This window comes from Carassius auratus, chromosome 41 (genome assembly GCF_003368295.1).
Source record: "Carassius auratus strain Wakin chromosome 41, ASM336829v1, whole genome shotgun sequence".
NCBI classification, from domain to species: Eukaryota; Metazoa; Chordata; class Actinopteri; order Cypriniformes; family Cyprinidae; genus Carassius; species Carassius auratus.
In genome coordinates, this window is record NC_039283.1 from 22697204 (window position 1) to 22717665 (window position 20462).

The 20462-nt window shown below is 36.6% G+C and overlaps 1 protein-coding gene across 2 annotated transcripts; it reads left to right on the plus strand.

Annotated features, from left to right (window-relative positions):
• LOC113059305 (pleckstrin homology domain-containing family F member 2-like) lies at window positions 1-18594 on the plus strand. Of its 2 annotated transcripts, none has more exons than XM_026227700.1 (2): window positions 1-207; window positions 15642-18594. In XM_026227700.1, the coding sequence occupies exon 2, from the start codon at window positions 15653-15655 to the stop codon at window positions 16364-16366; it is 714 nt and encodes a 237-aa protein (XP_026083485.1). In that variant the 5' UTR covers window positions 1-207; window positions 15642-15652; the 3' UTR covers window positions 16367-18594. The 2 variants fall into 2 exon arrangements, with proteins under 2 accessions (XP_026083485.1, XP_026083486.1); XM_026227701.1 differs by lacking the exon at window positions 1-207 and adding an exon at window positions 253-382.
• Window positions 18595-20462: the final 1868 nt, after the last annotated feature.

Below are 20462 nucleotides of genomic sequence, written 5' to 3' on the forward strand. Positions count from 1 at the left end.
CCTTCTCCCACACCACAAGTGACGCTTCCATTCCCTGCTCCTACCCTCAGCCATATTGAAAGTGCAGTTTCCGAGTTTGGCTGCACGGGAAGGAGGCAGAACAACTTACAAGTGACGCTTTTTGAATTTGGAATTTAAATATTTTATCCGTTGGAAAACTAACTTGAGATTGTCTACAGTCCACAGCTGTCGATCGTTTGTGTTGAGGTAAGCGCGCGCGTGCCTGTCTGTGTCTAAACTCACCAAGCGCTCGCGGACCGTCTGCTTTCCAATCGCGCCTGACAGAGCAAGTTTGTGTTGTAATTGTTGAACGACTACTTGTTTATCGTGGTTCATTTAAAAAATATTCTACATTAGCGTCAGTGAAATGTGTTTCAGTTGGGTAAGTTTGAAAGCTGCTGTAGGAAGTAGTCAAGAAACTATTCGTGCGCTATGGGACAGTCCAAGCGACCTGTTAGCTTGTAGCATGCTAACATGAGGAAAAACTTTGACAACGACGAAATGTAAAACTAACTTGACCACAGCAACATAGGTTTGCTGTTTAGGTATGTTCCTCTAATTCATAGAGCATTTTAGCCAGCCAGTACAAACTCCGTCAAAGTAACTAGACTTTTAGTTGAGTTGTCAGTGTCAAAACAACTGCATTTTGCATTTTTGTGCAACATTTGAATTTTTAATCTGACAGAAAATCAGAAGTTGTAACGTTACTCTTAACTTCGCCTGTGTGACAGCCAGTGCTCGGTGACTCATCGAAACTGCATGGTGAAAACCACCCAAGCCTGTTCCTTGCTAAACAGCATGGTATCTATCAGTCATGTAGTGATGGGATAATTGAGGAGTAAGTTAACGTTAGCAGTTTTTTCTTTCCTTCAACCGTTCGTCATGGAGAACATTTGAAATTGCTTTAGATTTAAGGTCGCATAAGTTAACTAGTAACAAGCTGTGGTGGCTTGGAAATACTTGGTCGAAGTGCTTTGTGTAATATTATACAGCATGTAACTGCACGAACAGGATAACTTACATGAAAAAAAAAAAACATGGATACAAACATATTTTAGCCGAAGGGTTTGCATGGAACTTTTATGTAGTTGCTGTTAGTCTGATAACTTTTTTTTCCACCTATGCCTCATACTATGTATGATTTTCTTATGACCACACATTGAGCATTCATTTAACATTTTTTTTTTAAGACGAGATCCTCAGAACTGTTTTATATATTCTATCGTCACAGTTTCACTTCTTCATTCATATGGCTGTTTGATCCACACCTGCACTTTTAAAAAGTGCAACGGAGTCGGTTGCTTGTATTTGTGAAGATGGATGCTGTCATACACTAATGGATATATTTAAATGTAAAATACTTTTCTTGTAAATTTGGCTTTTTCTGTTTGTACCCTTTGGACTGTGTGCAAAGTTCTTGAAAGAATAGACTGATCTCTCTCTCTCTAAGTTTGTATGTATATAAAGTCAATACTAATCTTTTTTTTTCTTCTTTTTTTACGTTTGAGTGTCTGACACCTGATATGCAGAAGGAGAACTGATTCTTAAATGTTTATTTCTGCTTTTTAGTTTATTCTGCTTTTAATTTTAATAATAATATATTTTAAATGTATTGTTATAACTAATATAAATATTAATGTTTAATATTAATTGTATAATTTGAATAACTGCTTCATTTGTTAACACTTTTTGTTTCCTATTGAATATAGTGGAGTTGTTGGATCCTGTTATTTAGAGAAATATTTATTGGTAGACCAGGGGCCTGTACCACGAAGCTGGATTAGGTGGCTAGCCAGCTATGTTTCAGCTTGGTTTCCGCCAACCCTGGGTTTTAGGTACTATGAAAGTAGCTCGGCTTTAATCGGTGTTTGTTGCCATGGTATCTTACGCTTCACGGCTAACCTGCTCCGGGGCAGGTTATGTTCTGGATTCAAGATCTCAGACTGAAGGTGAACCAATCAGATGTGAGAGAAGTGACACATGTCTGAAACAAAGTAACTCCAGTTTATCTTGCTCCAAATTAAAGGTCACTTATGCTTAAAAAAAAAAAAAAATAGAAGTCTGGCTTTATGATAATAACTGAGTCATTTTATGATTTATATAATTATTTTGATTCATATTATTATTCATCTCTTACACACAAGGAATTTTAGTTTAACACTTATTATAAATTATTTTAAATAAATATTAATGTATACAGATCATGTAATATAAATAAGATGTAGTATCAAAAGATTGCACTATTTAAAAAAAATTACAAATCTGAACTTACAATTTCAAGTCTCTATCACTATATATTTTCAAATGTATAAACTAAGTTAACAAGTTCCACTTGTGACTACACTGATGGAGCAAGATCATTTATTTTATTAGTCCTCCTTCATTTTTCATATGACATTTTAAATTTGTCATATTCTTCAATCTCTTAACCTTTAGCAAAACCTTTAACCTTTAGTTTTGAATCTCACTGGGTCTCTCGCGAGAAGTAAATCAAACCATCTTTGTATTGCAAGGATCGTGATTGGCTGTTCGCCAGTGATGTCACACATTCATGTGCACGCGCTCCACAAACTCAGGATCAAAGCCTGAATTGACAAAGAAAGTTGATGAACAGCATCATGCTACCAACAAAGCCAGATTGGAGAGGTTTGGTTTTGTCAACTCAAAACTAATCCTGTAACTCTGAATTTGTTCAGCTACCATCATGGTACAGGCCCCAGGGGCCTGTGCTTCGTATGTTGCTAACTCTGTTAGCTGGATTTGATTGTTGGCGTTTTGGCATGATCTTGGGTCATTTGGTTCTTCGAAGCTCATCCTGGACTTGCTGTCATAGCAACAGGTCTTTAAGCTTAAACCTGCTTGGGAGCAAGCTTATTTCATGTAAACAGGGTTAGATTGCATCTTTTTAAAAGAAATTGATATTTAAAATCTGTCCCAGCCACTGCTAGTTCATTAAAAGAGTACCCTACTGATCAGGGAACAATAATTAAAAATAAAAACATTTAATTAGAAAATAATATTAGAGTGTTTTGGAGTCTAGATGCATCCAGTTTTACATATTGAAAAATTTATCTGTGATAAAATAATTACTTTATAATTGATTTAGAGCATTACACACATGATATACAGTTGTGCATTAATTTGAGTGGTGACAAATCTGCTTTAAAGAAAAAATTAAATAAATTGCTAATTACAACATTGAAATAAAAATGTAAAGCCTGACAATATAAACAATTGGGAATCATGAAAATAATAAATTAAATATAAACAGTGCACATTTCATTTAACTGGCTGTTTGTTGATATAGGTCTATAAATTCTTCGTCAGGTGTTCTTTTTTTTGGTTATATGATTTTTATATGTCATTACTTTGCTTTCTTGCCACCAGCCAATCGCTGCATTGCTGATTGTGGTTTAGAGTATCAATACATCTGCCCTTTATGGAGGAACACGAGAATGCACTTTAATTTTAGACAACTTAATAAAATCTGTTAATTTGTTTGAAGAACCAAATTAACCAGAGATCAGTTATCACTGTAAAAAGATCCGGCATCTTTCAAATCATCTCGGATGTATTAAGCGAGGTACGAAGAACAGGCCCTGTATATTGAGGAACCAAAAACAAACAAAAAAATAGAAATGTGTGAATATCGGTTATATATATATATATATATATATATATATATATTTATATATATATATGTATATATTTATATTTATTTATTTATAAAAACTCTGCTTGTCTCAGAGCATTTGCTGAACAACATGTATGTTTTCAGTATAAAGGGAATGCACCATGAAAACGTGTTTCTTCATTTACTCTTATTTCTTACCTTTGGTGCTACTTGTCCAACCAGGTATTTCAGAAGTGAAAGTAAGTTAATAGTTAATAATCATGTTTACCAGCCTTGCTTGATTGTACTACTTTACTTGACGCTCTCACTGAGTACAATTGGTCTCACTTTCCTAATAAAGTCAAAATAGATAACCTTTCTTCAGAACAGTAATACATTTTATGGATAAGTCAAGATTAAAGTTTAAAGTTCAATTCTGTTAGGCTTTGAGTTGATTTTGTTTCTGCATTGCAGTCATTACTCTGTCATTGACCTCAGCATGTTTGCTGTGATTTTGTGCAATGATTCTTTTCAGCAAAAATCTTAATTGTAAATGCATTATGACTTCCAAAGATGTTGAGTCAACCATTTATAATGGTCTAAATGAATCTTGCATGTAATAATATGATTTTGGTACATCCAAGGATCAGCCTGTGCTTATGCAGGTCTGTCTGGTGCTAACTTAGTCATTTCTATAATGATGGGTACAGAAATATCAGTGTCAGCAAGACAAACAGCAGGGTCCAACTGAAATGTTGTGTGGTGTAATGAAGCAAAAGTGACTTGTTTTGTTATATGCAGTTATTCACCAAAGATTATGCTCTATTAAGAGGTTTTAACTAAGTGAAGGCATGGTCTACCAAACTTGTAACTACCAGTTAGCAGGAATTCATATGAGATTTTAATGTTTGCATATCCAAATATCTGATAAGGGCCTGTTTGAATCGCTCCTCTCTTTAAAGCTGCCCACAGTTTAAGGTCATTTTTCATAGAGAGGGTTGTCAAATTGAGCATTGCCTATATTCAAGGCTCTATTCATCACAAGGTCAAATATGTCAATGAAAGTAAAAAAAAAAAAAAAATTCTGGATTGATACGCAAAAAACTAAATGGAATTTGAGTTTATCAAATTAAAGTTCTATTTATCAGCCAATGAAGAATTTGGAATCAAATTGTGAGTCCTAAGTCAAAATTTTATTTAATCATGAGGTGCCAAAAAATATCCACTTCTTGCTTTGCCATCGAAACAACTTTAAATAGACACAAGAAGTGTTTGTCGTTTAATACATAGAACAGATCCTGCTGTGATTAGTTGGAAATCAGCTTATGTCTTCAGTGTAACCAAGTACCTGGAAATAGTGATTTTTACCCTTGAGGTGGGTTTTGACTTGTGTAAAGAAAAGGATTAAGATGGAAACAGATTTGCTGAATAAGTCATCCATGCGCATCAAAAGTCATTTGACTGCGCTTTGGGTTGGGATAACTTGACTAGCCATCTTGTTGCATCTAAAATGTTCAAAGGAATCATTAGTTCGCAAATCAGACGTGTACAGCATGCATTGTGTAATTATCTCTGCAGTTTAGGATATCGCACAAAATTTGACAACACAGAAAACATTTCATGACTAGATAGTTTTTTTTTCCCGACACCATCGTGTCAATTGATTTTGATTAATATGCGCGAGGGAGAGAGAGCAAGACATCGCTCGGGTTGTTTGGAGACTGTGTAGGTGAGCGTGCGCGCGACCGGGTCTCTCTCTCTCTCTCTCTCTCTCTCTCTGCTCATTCTTATATGCACCCTGTTAAACTGACAGGACCTAAAAACACTTGCAAATGATAAACTTTCACTCTATGATGGTTAAGCTGTGCAATTAATCTGCGATTCACATTTGTCAAGGGCTGGGGAGCAGCTGTACGGTTAATGAATAACGGATCAACTACGACAGCCTACATCGCACATCCTGCGATGTGACTATCGTGGATTCGTACATCGCAATATCGATGCCTAAATGACACATCGTGCAGCCCTAATATTATGTGATATTCCAGTTTTGCACGTTAAATTTGCAACTTTGGATGGGAACCCAGCTATAGTTAGCATGGGCATTTAACCTGCAGAAGGCAAACTGCTTTTAAATGCATATTTACTCTATAGCAGTAAAGCCCAAGTTTATAGTGATCTTATCTTGCCTGTTACCTGTGGCTTATTTATGCATGCTGATGTGACAGGATGTATGGTTAGATTTTGTGTGTGAATATTTGTATGTTTGAACAGGCGTAATCTAATTTTGTGGGCTGAAAAGTTTGAGTAAATTAAAGAAGATTCACTTTGAAGATCTTGTTTATGCCTTGAGTTGGAGAAACCAAAAGATCTGAATGTAGTTAAGGTTTAAAAGTTAAAAATATTCAGTGGTGTAGCTGAGAATAGTTCTGCTGTACTTCCTTAATCTTGACTTACTGGAAGGCACTGTGTTGCCATCATTTTACTGCTTTTAATTTGCCCAGAATGGTTTATTGACAGCATTAAGGTCAGACTTTTACTGTACAAAACTGCTGGTTGTTAAATGAACTTTGGACTGGTTTGTTGAGTTATCCAGATGTGCAGTCATGCAAGTTTACAAGCCATCACATACTTTGCTTTTGCAGTGCTGATTTAATTCTGGTTTCAAAATAAAATAACAAAAATTTTATGTCAAAAATGTAGGCCCAACTTAATAAAACTTAATTATGCTTCAATATGTCCTACCCTCACCTCACGGACATGTAATATGGATTAGCTTCAGTTAGGGCTGCTTGAGTAATCAAAACTGAAATTGCGATCTGGCTTAGTGTGATTAGCTAATCGAAAAGGCTGCAGTTTGATGAAATATGTGCTGCTTTTTTTAGAGTAAAGCTGTGATTTTATACATGAGCTGCTTATAATACTCACTCCAAGCATCTTGATTCACAAATGCTTCTTCTCGTAAACTCCATCTCTCCAAGTGCATTTTAAAACTATGTAAAAAAACATGGGCAGAATCATGTATATTTTTGTGCAGCACTGCAGGGGTCTTGTCAGAATAAACTTAATGGTTTGACATTTTAAGAAATGAGTGCCATAAATGTTAGTATTGTAATTTTACAGTTGTACTGCAAGATTTATTTTCCTTTAAATACTCATTTATTCTTATTTTCCTATATTTTTTATTTAGTATTAATAATAATACTCATAATACAAATAATTGTAATTATATTGTAATATTAGCATAAAAAATTGGGGCTGAATTGTGCAACCCTATAAACAAGCACAGCAAACCTGGAGTTTTTTAAATCGCCTTTTTTAAATTGCAGTTGCAATTTGAGAAATGGCAATTAGTTTTTATCCCCAAAGTGTACAGCACTCACTTCAGTGCTCTTTGGAATGCTGTCGTACAAGTGCACTGGAATATTACGTCACTTTGTTAGAAGAAAATCTTTCTTTCGTTCGTTCTTTAAGAGGAAAGGCAGTCTTTATCATCTGCATTCCAGAACGTACTACACATATGTTAAAGTATAGATGTATGAATTCATTCTCCATTCCTCTCCTAAATATTATTTTTTAAGTATGTCTTTCTTGAATACGAGAATATCATAACGGGGTAATATTTACAGCATACAATATATCTGGTCTTGTGAACTGACAGCAGACGTTGTGGGTTGAAGGGATTCATTGGTTTTCCAAATGCAAACACATCCTTATTTTTGCAGCAAGGACCATTTTACTGCTTTTCATCTCTCAAGGTGTCAGGTTTTGTGGTGTGTTTTCTTTTTTATATGCATTAGGCTTGGAGACATATGGTTTCCAAATAGAGGCCCTGCCCTAAATTCCAGATTTATGAAGCGCATAATATGCAGTTTTGTTGAAACTTGGTCCACCAGGTGTGATGCAATAAAGCATTGCATAATTTAAATCACATGGTTTCTGTTTGCTGTGCTTGATTGCTCCACTAACAGTGAAATATCACTGGGTGCAATTTCTGCATTGCATATTTTTTAATTTAAGCATATTTAAGAAATATTGTAATTGACATTTAGCATCATGCACCATTTTCACTTTCATTGTGCACAGTCTGGAAAGATCAGAGGTGAACTGTGATTTGTATAAACACTTTCTTCATGTAACTTTAGAATGGCTTATATCTATATTTATTATGCAAGGCTAGATATTAGACTGTTTTCCAGGATCATTTCATCACTGTTAGTATGCTCCAGAAGTGCTTAGATAAACATGGAAACTAAGCTTGTCATTAATTAATTAGTGTAGTCTGAGCCTTCACTTGTCTTCTCATCTCTAAGTTGTTAGTCTTTAATCTTCTTTCATGGCCTCTCCCATCTCTTTTCCAACTTATGTCACCTTCCTGACACATTTTGAGAAGGCTTGGGACTGAAGTCATACCAAGCTCCATCACTCTTAAAATACTTTGAGCTCATATGTGTCATTTAATCCACATCACTCTGTTGTCACTTGCCACAGGCTAATAGTACTGCCTTATGCCACTAGGGTTGGGTATCGGTACCGATACTTATACCTTGGCTTCGATACTTGTTCTTGAATGATACCTTTTTCGATACCAATTTTCTGATATTCGCTTTAACAAGATTACACTACACAACCTAAAACTTTAGTCTTATTTTTTTTCACCTTGTTGATGTTTTTTCATACTCTTAAGCCACTCCACAAAATGTAACCAAAACAATAAATCAGAGCAAATAGTTTTAATAAAGACCGACAGACAGCATCCTTTCTGTTCGTTTTCCAATGATTTACTTATAAGCATTAGCTACTTCCAGCACTGTCTGTCTGTGTTTTCATGCGCATCTCATCAGTAAAGGCGATTCTTTGCCGATTTTATATATTGATTTTGTGTAGCCTGTCAGAATTTAGTCTGTGTAGTAAATGCTGCTCCACCTGAACCAGTGTTGCCAAGTCTGTGGTTGTTTTTCATGTCCGCAGGTCGAAGTTACCCCAATACCAATAACGTGATATCTAGCCCCTAAAATGTGAATTTTACCAAGGCAACCCCACCAAAAAACGTATATTTTAACTGCTGGATTAAATTTTTATCGGGAAACCCTCTGGAAACGCGATTGGGCTAGTTTTGGACTAGTTTTGAGAAGCAACTGGGCAGGCTTTGTTGTGAAAACCTGGCAACCCTAATGTGAACGCACGTGCTGGAGATATACCTTTCTCTCGCGAACATCTGCGCAGTTTAAAACACCAAATAGTTATGTTATGACAAGAACAAAGAGTCTCTCTCTTGCTCCACACATGCATGATAATATCGTGTATTGTCGATCTCACGGGCTGACGATATGACGATGAAATGGCCATATCGCCCAACTCTAGTGCACACTATTGCTGAAAAACACAATCACTACTTAGTAGTCAGATGTCTGTATCCACAAAGGCACAGACCCTTAAACAAGACTTTATCTGCAAATGTAACTTTTTTTTTAGTTATTAGTGACCATTTGTGCGTTGTTTCTGTCGTTGATTGACGTGTCTGACAGCTCCTGCTTTCCTCCGGCAGATGGACTATCAGGTTGCTTGGCTTCTGGAGGGCCAGGTGCTAGCTGCTAGACCTGCAGTGTGTTAGCGTTTTGCAGAGAAAGAGAGGTCTAGTTTCCACCTGCTGCTTTTGATCCCACTTTGATCTTTGATCTTCCAAGTGTCCAAAAGAGCTTTTCCGTGTAGCATCTGATGTACTGCAAACCACTGTGAAATGAGGGGGAAAACATCACACCAATGTCTGTTACAATGATTAGAACTGTTTGTTGTGACCCAAGGAAACTTAAAAAAAGGACACAATAATAAATTGTTCAAAAGAAACATTTAGAATATCAATATTTCTATTTCAAGTAAATGTTGTTCGAAACAATGTATTAATAACTACAATATATATGTACATGTAATGGCGATCTGAGCCCTCTTCCGTTCTTTGCCATTTCCACACAGGTGTTTCACAAATGATCTGACACGTAAATCCATAACTTATAGTGTAAAAGTTAGCTTTTTCTTTGTCAAGTTATATTATAAAAGAAATCCAACTCATGTAAATATATTGCAAGTATTTGATTGCTCATTCTCTTTGGTTCCTGCCTGTTAAATGATGAAAGTGCTTTTGGAGGGTTTGAGTTCTGGATGAAACATGCTGTGGCTAATGCTTTAGTGAGTCATGCTGGAGAGCGCGTAATTGAAATTAGACCGGCACCCATCCATCTGTCTTTGTCATAAAGGCTGGCAGAATTAGAATGACATCTCTCTACATGGCCAGTGTGTCCAGTGAAGGCCTTCCAGTCTTCTTTTCCAGATCACATTCACTTAGTCATTGCCAGCAGGTCTTCTAATCAAATTCGGTCAGCGACTCATACGCTTCAGCAAAGGAAATTAGCATTTGAGCAATCTAGTGAAGCAGGCAAGAAATATGGCTGTTTATCTTTTGTGCTTTGAGCGGCTACAGTGATTAATATGCACTTCCAAGCATGTTTGTATTTATTGATCTCTGCAACTAGAATATTTTTCAAAATTTTCTAGCAATACATTAAAAATGTTTTAATATTAATAGCACAGCTTGACATCATCTCACTGACATGTCTTTACAACCCTTGTGTTTTTTCTTTTAACTTGACATTATGTAGAGTATTAGATATAAAGAAAAATCATGCTTGCTTAGAGTCTCAAATGTTTGGTATATCACTCATCCAAGGATTTCACATTGGTACGTGTTATTTTTGTGAGTGGTATGAATCTCTTTTGCCGTGCTTCTGATGCTGATTTCAGGTAAAATTAGGTTTTACAAACTGATTCCCATTCCTGATTTGACATTATTTTTTTTAATTGATATGGAGAATACACCTCTCATTTACAGGTGAGAAGGTCTTGCTTGCAAATGGCTAAAATAAATGAGCTTGTGTCATTGCTGAGAGTTTCTAAGTGCTTATCACTGACCTTTCTGTAACTCAGCAACACGAGAGCGAACCTTTTACAAAGCAGCTATTTATGCGTTTTAAACCAGAGTCTGTATTAGGAAAACCTCTGTTTGAAGCACAACATGACACATTTTGTCCTAGCAATGCATTTCTTTTCTTTGGAACACAATAGAAGATTTTTTTTTTTTGTCCATACCATGAAAGTCAGTGGGGTCCAATGTTGTTTGAAGTGCATGGGCTTTCTTCTTTGCAAAAGAAACTAAGTGATACAGGTTTGGAACAACATGAGGATGAGTAAATAATGATGTCTTTAAAAATGTTGAAACCGACTACTCTCAAATGAGAAAGGGAAAAGGTTTTATTATTAGGTTTTGTCTGCCAGGTTAATTTATCTGTGATAAGTACATTTTTGTTTGGCATTGTGGTGTTAGGGCTGGGCAATATGGGCATAAAAAATTATTACAGTAAAAAGTTTGACATCAGTCGATAACGATAATCATCACACTACATTTTAAATCTTTATTTCTTTTCAAATTAAAAGGCTTGTAATTGAAAGTTGTAGAAACCAGACTGTTAATTGTGGTTTAAAACTACTCTTTATGGTCCGAATATGGCCAACACTTGAATTCTTTACACTTTTCCATTCATTTTTCCTTAACAATATAAGTATCTTAATGGAAAATAAACCTGTCATGATTTGAAACAAAAATTGTGTGTTATTTTGAGGACTGGTATCTTCAGCAGTTTGCAGGGCAGGCTGCAATATTAATATTACATTTTTTGATCTCTTATAAATGCACATTTGAAAGTAGCTTGAGTTGGGATCCAGATGTAAATTTATGTTCACTATCAAAGCAGTATCATCTGTAATTATATGGTGAAATTTATTTATTCTGACTAGTACTGGGACAATAAATGGATGCATTGCAAATCGAGAAATGATTCAGTATCGATTCTGCGAATTTTCCGAATTCATCGCAGTTCTTTGAGTTGATTCTGAGGTTAGTTTTGAACAGCAGATGCCACTGCATGCTTTAGAAACCGCGTTCTCTGCTTGTTTCCAAATCTTTACACACACTTGAACCTAAAATAATCATTCATAAAATAAGGAAAGGTTGAAGTGAATTACAAGCATGTTCACAGTGGGCTGTGTTTACATTAATCTCACGTCATAAAATAATTCTGAGCTGAGGTGAAATTAACGTTACATAACTCAGCCGAACGCACAAGCGCTATTTAGCACTTCATGAGCATTTGAGTGTGTAGATAAAAACTAGATTAGCGCTGTTAAACACTAAGCTCAGAATCGATTCCAGAGGAATTGCAATGCATTCGGAAAATCACGGAATCGGTCCACAAATCGATCCTGCATCGATTTATCGTCCCAGCTCGATCCATTTTATTAAAATTAACCATTGATCTTCCATAGTAGCAAACATTTTTATCATGATAACCACAGTTAAAACCACACATATGTAGCACCTCAATAGCAGGTAAAATGTAACTAATGTTAAAACAGTAGTCTAAATCCATTTATTTAAAATGCACAAATGCTATAGCTTAATCTCAAATATACTGTATTTATATTCCATTGCTTTAACGCATTTTATAAATCTATACGTTAATATAATACAGTTTTATATTAACATCCATCATTTCTGTTGCAATACCATGGTACAGTTGGTGTTACTACAGTAAATCCACAGTACAGTACTGTTTAGTAGTCACGTGACTGAGACCTGAGAGCAGCGAGTAGACACATCTGCTTTAGTGAGCTCACGCTTCTATGCTGTTTGAATTTTGTGGAGAGTAGATAAATGGTCTGTTTGGCACAGTTCTGCTTTTGGTGCATAAACATTACATTAAACATTTATCTAGTTATATATAACTCTTGTTAGCATTTATCGAGGTAGATTGTCGCGATAATTATCATTACCATTTTATCGGCCAGCCCTACTTTGTGTGCAAAACTGTCCTCTTTCATGTAGTATTGCCATGACATTGTGGCAGATTCAGTCTAGACTTTTTGTATTTTTCTGTAACATAGTACAGTATTTACTGACTCTAGAAAACTCTATAAAACTGCAGAAACACGAAAAGCAGAGTGCTTCTAATACTCAAAGCACCACTGCTTTCACTGTAGAACTTGAAACACTAGGAACTGGAATATGTTTAGCTATTCTAAACATGTAGTAGTGCCCACAGCATGTGTGGAATACCCTTGCATGAGTTTTCATTTTAATAAGGAGGAAGTGAGTCAGGAAAGTGCTGCTGTGTGGGAGGTGGTGGAGTCCTTTCACTGAGTTTCAGACATGCAGAGTTTCTCTACAAGCCATTATGTTACTTCAAAATGATTGCTGAGCTCCTCTGAACATCTATGTTAAAGATTGCATGATAATTATTCACATATTTGCCTTTTGTTTTCTCACAAAAGTTTCATCTTTTAAATGAATCCCCTTTGAAGCACAGTCACTGCAGCCAAAGACACTTGGACAAAACGTCTTGTCTTGTTTTTTTGGACATCCCACCGCAAGCGATACATTTTTTAAGACGCTTGTGCTAAAAATACTCTTAACCTTTAAAAGTGTCTTGAAAGATCCATGCATTCTTTTCAAGTGACACTTCTTTTTGGCACTTGGTGAGATGTTGTCTGATATGGTGTTACTATAGCTATTCAAATGTACATATCTTCTGACATTAAAGGAATAGTTCACCCAAAAATTATTATTCCGTCATTTACTTATTTCATGTTCCATACGACTAACACACAAAGTACTTCTGTGGTATTTTGTAGAATTTCATTCATTTTTATCTTTACAATTAATGTCATTGGGGTCTAATACAGTAAGTGTTTATAGACACAAAAACACTTTTGTGTAGCGTCTTTTGAAGAAAGAAGTCATACAGGTTTGGAACATGACACTCCTTTCATTTAGTCAACTATCTCTAGTCTGTCACTAGTAGTAGTTCTAGTTGGGGAAGATTAGTTGTGTGGTAATGTTTCCTGCTCTGGGGGTGGTGCGATTGGAGGAGATTGCATTAGATAATTATGTGGTTTATCTGTGAAGTTAGAAGTTGTACATGGGCATGCTTGCATTTTCAACATCGAGGTCAACGTGTAGGATGTATTAAATGTCATGGCGTACCTCTCTTGGTTAAGGGGCTCGTTTTGTCTGCTCTGTCATCAGATTACAATATGATAGTCATAACGGGGGCAGAACTGGGGTTTACCTTATCCATGGCATCATGGAAATAACACCCAGTATTGTTTTCTGGTCTCGTAATCCCCTAGCGCTGAACTCCTCTTTTACTGATTTATGAGTTCAGCAAGCTTTACACTGATACCCTTCTTACCCTTGGCGTCTACAGACCTCAGATTTCTCTTTTATTCAAACACTCTGTATCTTGGAAACCCAGCTGGCATGACACTGAGACCGGGTTTGAGCATTTCTAATTTACAAAGAGGGAAATGAGTTAATACCAAAGTGTGTAGCTTTTGCTTGACTCTAAACCAGAGTGTGTGTTCGTCACAATCTGCACTGCCATCTGAAGCAGCCTGGTAAACTCTGGATTATGTCATTTGTTTACGTGAGGCAAGTGAATAACAAGGGTGACACTACAGTATTACACACTTATTAAATGCATCAGTAGCATTATGAGATGTGTATGTCATCTGCTGCCACGTGTTGTTTCTTTTTAACTAGTGCAGTTCATTTCTTAGACCGGCACAGCTGCGACTGAAGAGGCAGACAGACAGACAGGATGTAATGTGAGAATGATCAGATCCTGTTGTCCTACCTTGAAAAGCTCATGTAGCTCTGTTTCTCTCTGACGCTGTGACAGATATCTTGTTATAATGATCAAAGATGCAGGGTTGCTTTAGACTGATTGGAGGTTTACTATTAGAGCTGAAATCAATGTCGCTTTTCTGTGATAAATTATATTTTTCTTTTTATATTCATTATTTTATTGTGAAAGCATGTCAGTATACATCTTAACTCATGGTCTCCACCAAACAATCTGCAGATTGAAAGATATAATAAAAAAATATATAAATAAATAAAATTGCCTACAATGATGTACATTGCGCTGCGGGAACACTCGTTTTTCTTATCCTTTGATCAGACTTTTCTTTCTTTTAATGATGTATGAGACCGCTCTTTATTCACAGTAATCCTGTATTAGTTATTGTTATTCAAAAATATTGTTGGGTAGCCTTCTCACAATACTACATTTTCACCAGAAAAATGTCACAATTCTTGTATCCGGAGCAAAAAAACAAATATGCTATCCTCTATGTTTGTATGTATATATTATAAAATGTAATTTATTACTTTGATGGCAAAACTTAATTTTCAGCAGCCATTATTCCCTTCTTCAGTGGCACATGATCCTTCAGAAATAATTATAATATGCTAATTTCTTATAATTATCAGTTTTGAACAGTTGTGTGGCATAATAATTAGAAATAGAAATATTTTGTAACTATCAATGGATTTATAGTCACTTTGATCAATTTATTTTATACTTTTTGGGAACTTTTGGGAAATTTTATTTCTTTTAAATAATTTTTCAAACTTGAATGGTATTTCAAATCAACATTGTTTGCTTCAGGTGTTTATCAACTAAGGACAAGTTGCTTTGTGTTTTTAGTAATTGTTCACATTTACAGTCAGTAATACAGAGCAAAAATATAAATTAAGAGTAGGGAATGGTTGGATTCATTGTGCTGTAAGTTTAATGATATCAATGGTTAATCAGTTATATTAATTGATAATGCTTGTATTTTAATGAAATATTCTTCTAATGAAATAGCTAGTCTTTCAAAGAACTTGGCAACCTGACTTTGAAAATATGCTGATGATTTTTTTAAACGAAAGCGTTGAGTAGCCATTGATTCAAAATTGGCCAGATTCAGGGAACTATTAAAAGGCCACAAAGAATTGGTTAAGATTTGATAAACCACAAGTGTTCCTTCCTTATGTCTGTATGGTTTTATCTCTTTACTGATATTGTCTGAGCCATTATATTCAGTGTCTGTTGCTGCTCCAATCATAACTTCTTATCTTTGTCTTTCCCAGGCATCTGAAAGATGGTGGACCGCTTGGCCAATAGTGAGGCCAACTCTAAGCGCATCGGGGTGGTGGAAGCATGCTTTGGCACAGCAGGACAACCGTTGGCCATCCCAGGTCGAGTGCTCATAGGAGAGGGTGTTCTCACAAAGCTGTGCCGCAAAAGGCCCAAAGCGCGACAGTTCTTCCTCTTTAACGACATCCTGGTGTACGGCAACATCGTCATCCAGAAGAAGAAGTACAACAAGCAGCACATCATCCCTCTGGAGAGCGTCACCATAGACACTGTAGAGGACGAGGGCGACCTCCGCAACGGCTGGCTCATTAAAACACCCACCAAATCCTTCGCCGTCTACGCCGCCACAGCATCGGAGAAGTCTGAGTGGATGAGCCACATCAGTAAGTGCGTCTCGGACCTACTAGAAAAAAGCGGCAAATCTCCCACCGGTGAGCACGCGGCTGTCTGGGTGCCTGACTCCGAGGCGACCGTGTGCATGCGCTGCCAGAAGATCAAATTCAACCCCGTCAACCGGCGCCACCATTGCCGGAAATGTGGCTTTGTTGTTTGTGGCCCCTGTTCGGAGAAGAAGTTTCTGCTTCCCAGTCAGTCGACCAAGCCGGTGCGTGTGTGTGAGTTCTGTTACAAGCAGCTCTCCTCGGGCTCCTACACCCATCTGGAGATTTCCGGCAACAACATCTCGGACGACGACGACGATGATGACAGCAGTGACTGAGGGTCACTTTTAGGAATGTTGACAATCTACTGATCATATCCCATTATAATAGTCTAATATTCATTCAGGGTTTTCAAAGGTTCCTGTGGCGATAACACTTTTGATTAGAGACCCCCGTGCATATGAACAAAAGGTTTGATGGGAATTGTTCCTGCGTATTAATGAACACTACTTTCACATTAAAGTCACTCTCATATTTCGCTTTCATGTTAGATGCATTTATTGGCAAAGGTGCTCTTTTATCTTCTTTTGAACTTTTTTCCCTTTCTTTTTTTGCTACTGTATTTTTACTGAGAGATGCTGCTATCCGCAGGAAGAAGAGAATTTTGGTTAATGTGATCGCAGGCTGTTCCTAGGCATACACTCCCTCAGGTGTAACCGTGTAGTTTTAAACTAGGAGCTGCACCACTAACAAACCGTGAAAGCTTGCGGTCAAGCGAAGATCTTCTGGATCTCACTTGGCTTAGTGTCTAGTAATTGCAAATGACAAATCAGATAGACGCTCCTAAGCTTGTAAATCCTTGTATGTAATGCTGTGGTGCAGGAAGTCTGTTGCAAAGTTCATCTGACAAGGTCATCACTGCCTTAGTGCCTCCTTATTTATCCTCAGGATCGAGAAATGAGAAACTATTTTTTGTTTACTACTTTATGACTTTCTTTGCTTTGAGACGCCGGCCTTTATCTAATGGCACATGCATGATGTATTCTGTTGAGAGGTGTACATGTAACATTGAGTGACCTTTTTTTTTTTTTTTTTTGAGGTTATAGTCAAAATGAGTTCAGTTGAGTATAGTTCAAATCATTATAATATCTCTTTCCAAATAGCTTTTGGAAATTGCTGTGATTCCAGCTGTAATATTTTCTCACATCCTGCATCTGTAGTCCGCATGCCCTAAACTATGATGGTATCTCTCCAGCCCTGATCTCAACTCACAGGAATCACTAAAGCCACATGTCACTAAGGCGAAGGACGCACTAGGACCCACTATCCATTCCGCCTGCCCTCTCTCTTCGAGTTCTCTGAGTTCTCTGTGTTGGAGAAGTCACATGTTGGGTCTGGACAGTCAGTTCTACATGTTTTGAACGGGAATCGAAAGCATTATGAGGAAGCGACTGTCAAACAGGCGCCTTTTGTTTCGTTTTTTTTTTATGGTTGTTTGACACTGCACTAACAACTTTCCAAAGTGGTTTTAATAAATGACTGTTGGACACTTTAGAGAGATACTGTAGTATATTTCATCAACGATCTGCCAATTTTAGAGTGTTTTTTACTTCTACCCAAGTCAAGCTAGTGGGAGAATCAGCTATACTGCTCGAGAACACATCTCAGTACTGAATACTTGATCACCTGTTAAAATGGCATATTTTGTTTGTCAGAATAATAAAACTGACATTGAAAAGGGATATTTAATTAACCTGTCAGACAGTCTAGTTCATATGCAGTTACAGATACACTGAAGAGAAAAGTGTATATATATATATATATATATATTTTACACTTATGTGAGACTTAGAACTAGGTCTACAGTGATTGACTCAAGGTAATTATCTAATCTTGCTTTTGGAATCTAACGTTAGATTCCAGGATAATTGTATATGTTATCATGTTTGAGTTAATGAATTAGTCTAATCGTTCCAAAATTAACCTGAGATTGTTTTAATTTTACTTATATGTCGTAATATTCTACTTCAGTTGTAATATTTTGAGATGATTGTTTTGATTTTGCATGTTGTAAACTTTTGTAAATATATTTTACTTTTAACTTGGGCTTGCTGCTTTTAGTTTTTTTTTTTCTTCATAGTGTTTCCGTGTGGTTCATGTGTGCATTTCCTGAACACCTCTGGATCAGCTTACCAGCACTTTACTCTCTCTGCGAACCACAAGAGAGGGGTGGGGCCTGATTGGGGAGAGGCTTGCTTAGTATGTGGGCGGGGCTACATGTCATGTCATGGCTACAAATCTGGCTTTCAAATGCAAGAGAATAGATCCGAGTAGAGGATGATCAGGATTTACATTTACGTTCCATATTTTTTCTTTTTGCGATTTCTTGAACATGTAATTTATGATTCCCTTGTTCTTGATGGATTTTGGAGGATTTCTGTTTCTTGTACATTTTTGCCATTTTTAATTCCAATTTAAAACTCTGAAAGGGCTGAAAACTGAATGTAATTCATGTTATCATTATTAGATACTAATTCTGAGAAATATATGCATTGCTTAAACTCTTGTCTTGTCTTCTGTAATACTTGCCAAATGCAATACCAATGGCTCAGCATATGCAACAGAGTATTAATGTCATTGGAAGTAGGACTCACTGGGATAGGAACCAAACTTTGTGATGGATATTCTGTCTGTTACAGTTAAGTCTATTTTTGTCAGTTTTTGTATGGTAATCCATACCACGTGCGGCAGTATTGTAAGGGGATTGCTACGTTACTTGCTCTGTCACTGGTGTTAGTGTGCCATTTAAATTCCTTACTTGACTTGATTCCTTATTTTATGTTTGATTAGCATTTCTTCTGAAACTTTTGGCCTATGATGGTCACAAGTGGTCCCTAAAATCTAGCTCTTTATTCAGAATAAACAGCTTTTTAAGGAGTCAGACCATTATGGTGTTAATGGCACTCTCATGGAACAAATCACTGAAGCCTGAAATACAAAAATCACGCATTTCTATGCTGTTGATTGACAAGCATGGAAATAAATGGGTTGCTTTAACCATTCATTTGTGCTGTAGTGTGACATGACTGTCAATAATATTTGGTCATTTGCCTTCATCAACTTGAAAGTCTGGATTTTTAATAAGTGTTAGAGGTACGGCATGCTTAATCGCTGTCAGATTTGTGGGAACCCTGACCACCAGAACGTAAAGAATATTGGGGTGTGTCTATAATTCTAAAAGGTTTCACTGCGGATCATTTTGCTGTAATAAGCTGTCAGGACTGTTTGCTTCTCAGAAGGCCCTCGGCTGCAGATGTTGAACCCTTCTGCTCCGCGCATGTGGATTATGCTGCTGATTTAAGTGATTAAGTGATTAAATATCACATGATTGTCATGATGCAAGAAAAATCTCCATAATCAGTCTGGGTATATCTAGCATTAAAACAAGTTTAGGCAAGGCATTTTACACGCTAATGACCTTTTACATTTTTGGAAAACAAAATCGCTGGCTTAGAGCAGTCCTGCACACATTTTATCTGAGCATATCCAGAGTAATCCTTGTTCTTCTGTGCTAATACACAAGTACAATTTAACAGTGGTTTCCAACCATGTTCCTGGAGGCCCTCTCAAATGTTTGCATGTTTCCTTAATCAAACACACCTGATTCAGATCATCAGCTCATTACTAGAGGCTCCAAGTCCTGAAATTGGTGTGTCCGAGAAAGGAGAGATGCAAAATGTGCAGTGTTGGGGGGCCTTCGGGTACGAGGTTGGGAGCCATTGATTTAACACAATCACATTTAATGCTCCAGAAACAAGATATGCACACTCTGCTGGTGTTGAACACATTTTAAAGGATTATTAAGGACTCTAGATGGTTATCATGGGAATCTGTATTCTGCAGTCACATGATCTTCTCTCATAAATAATTTCCCCTTTTGTCTTTCAGTCATGGTGATTAAGTGTCAGCCTTAGGCTTAGTGAAAGTGCCATTGTGAAGAGATAAAGATAACAAAAGCAACGAAAAGTGCCTATTTTTTGTGAACAGAAGATGGTGTTCAAAGGAAAGTTAATTTAACTCACTCTTTGAAGTGTAATATTCTTTACATTTAAAGGAATAGTTCACCATATAATGAAAATTCTCATTATTTACTCATTATTGTGTGTGTGTGTGTGTGTGTGTGTGTGTGTCTGTAGAATGGAACTTGATGGTAACCAAAACCTTTTGGTTTCTAACATGCATCAAATCATCATCTTTTGTGTTCCACAGAAGTAAGTCATAGGTTTGGAAAGACATGATGATGCTGTGTAAATGATGACAGAATTGTCATTATTGTGTGAAATATTTCTTTAAATGAGTTCACCATAAACTTAAAATTCTCTTAATGTTTACTCTCCCACATGTAAGACTTTCTTCCATATCATATGACCTTTT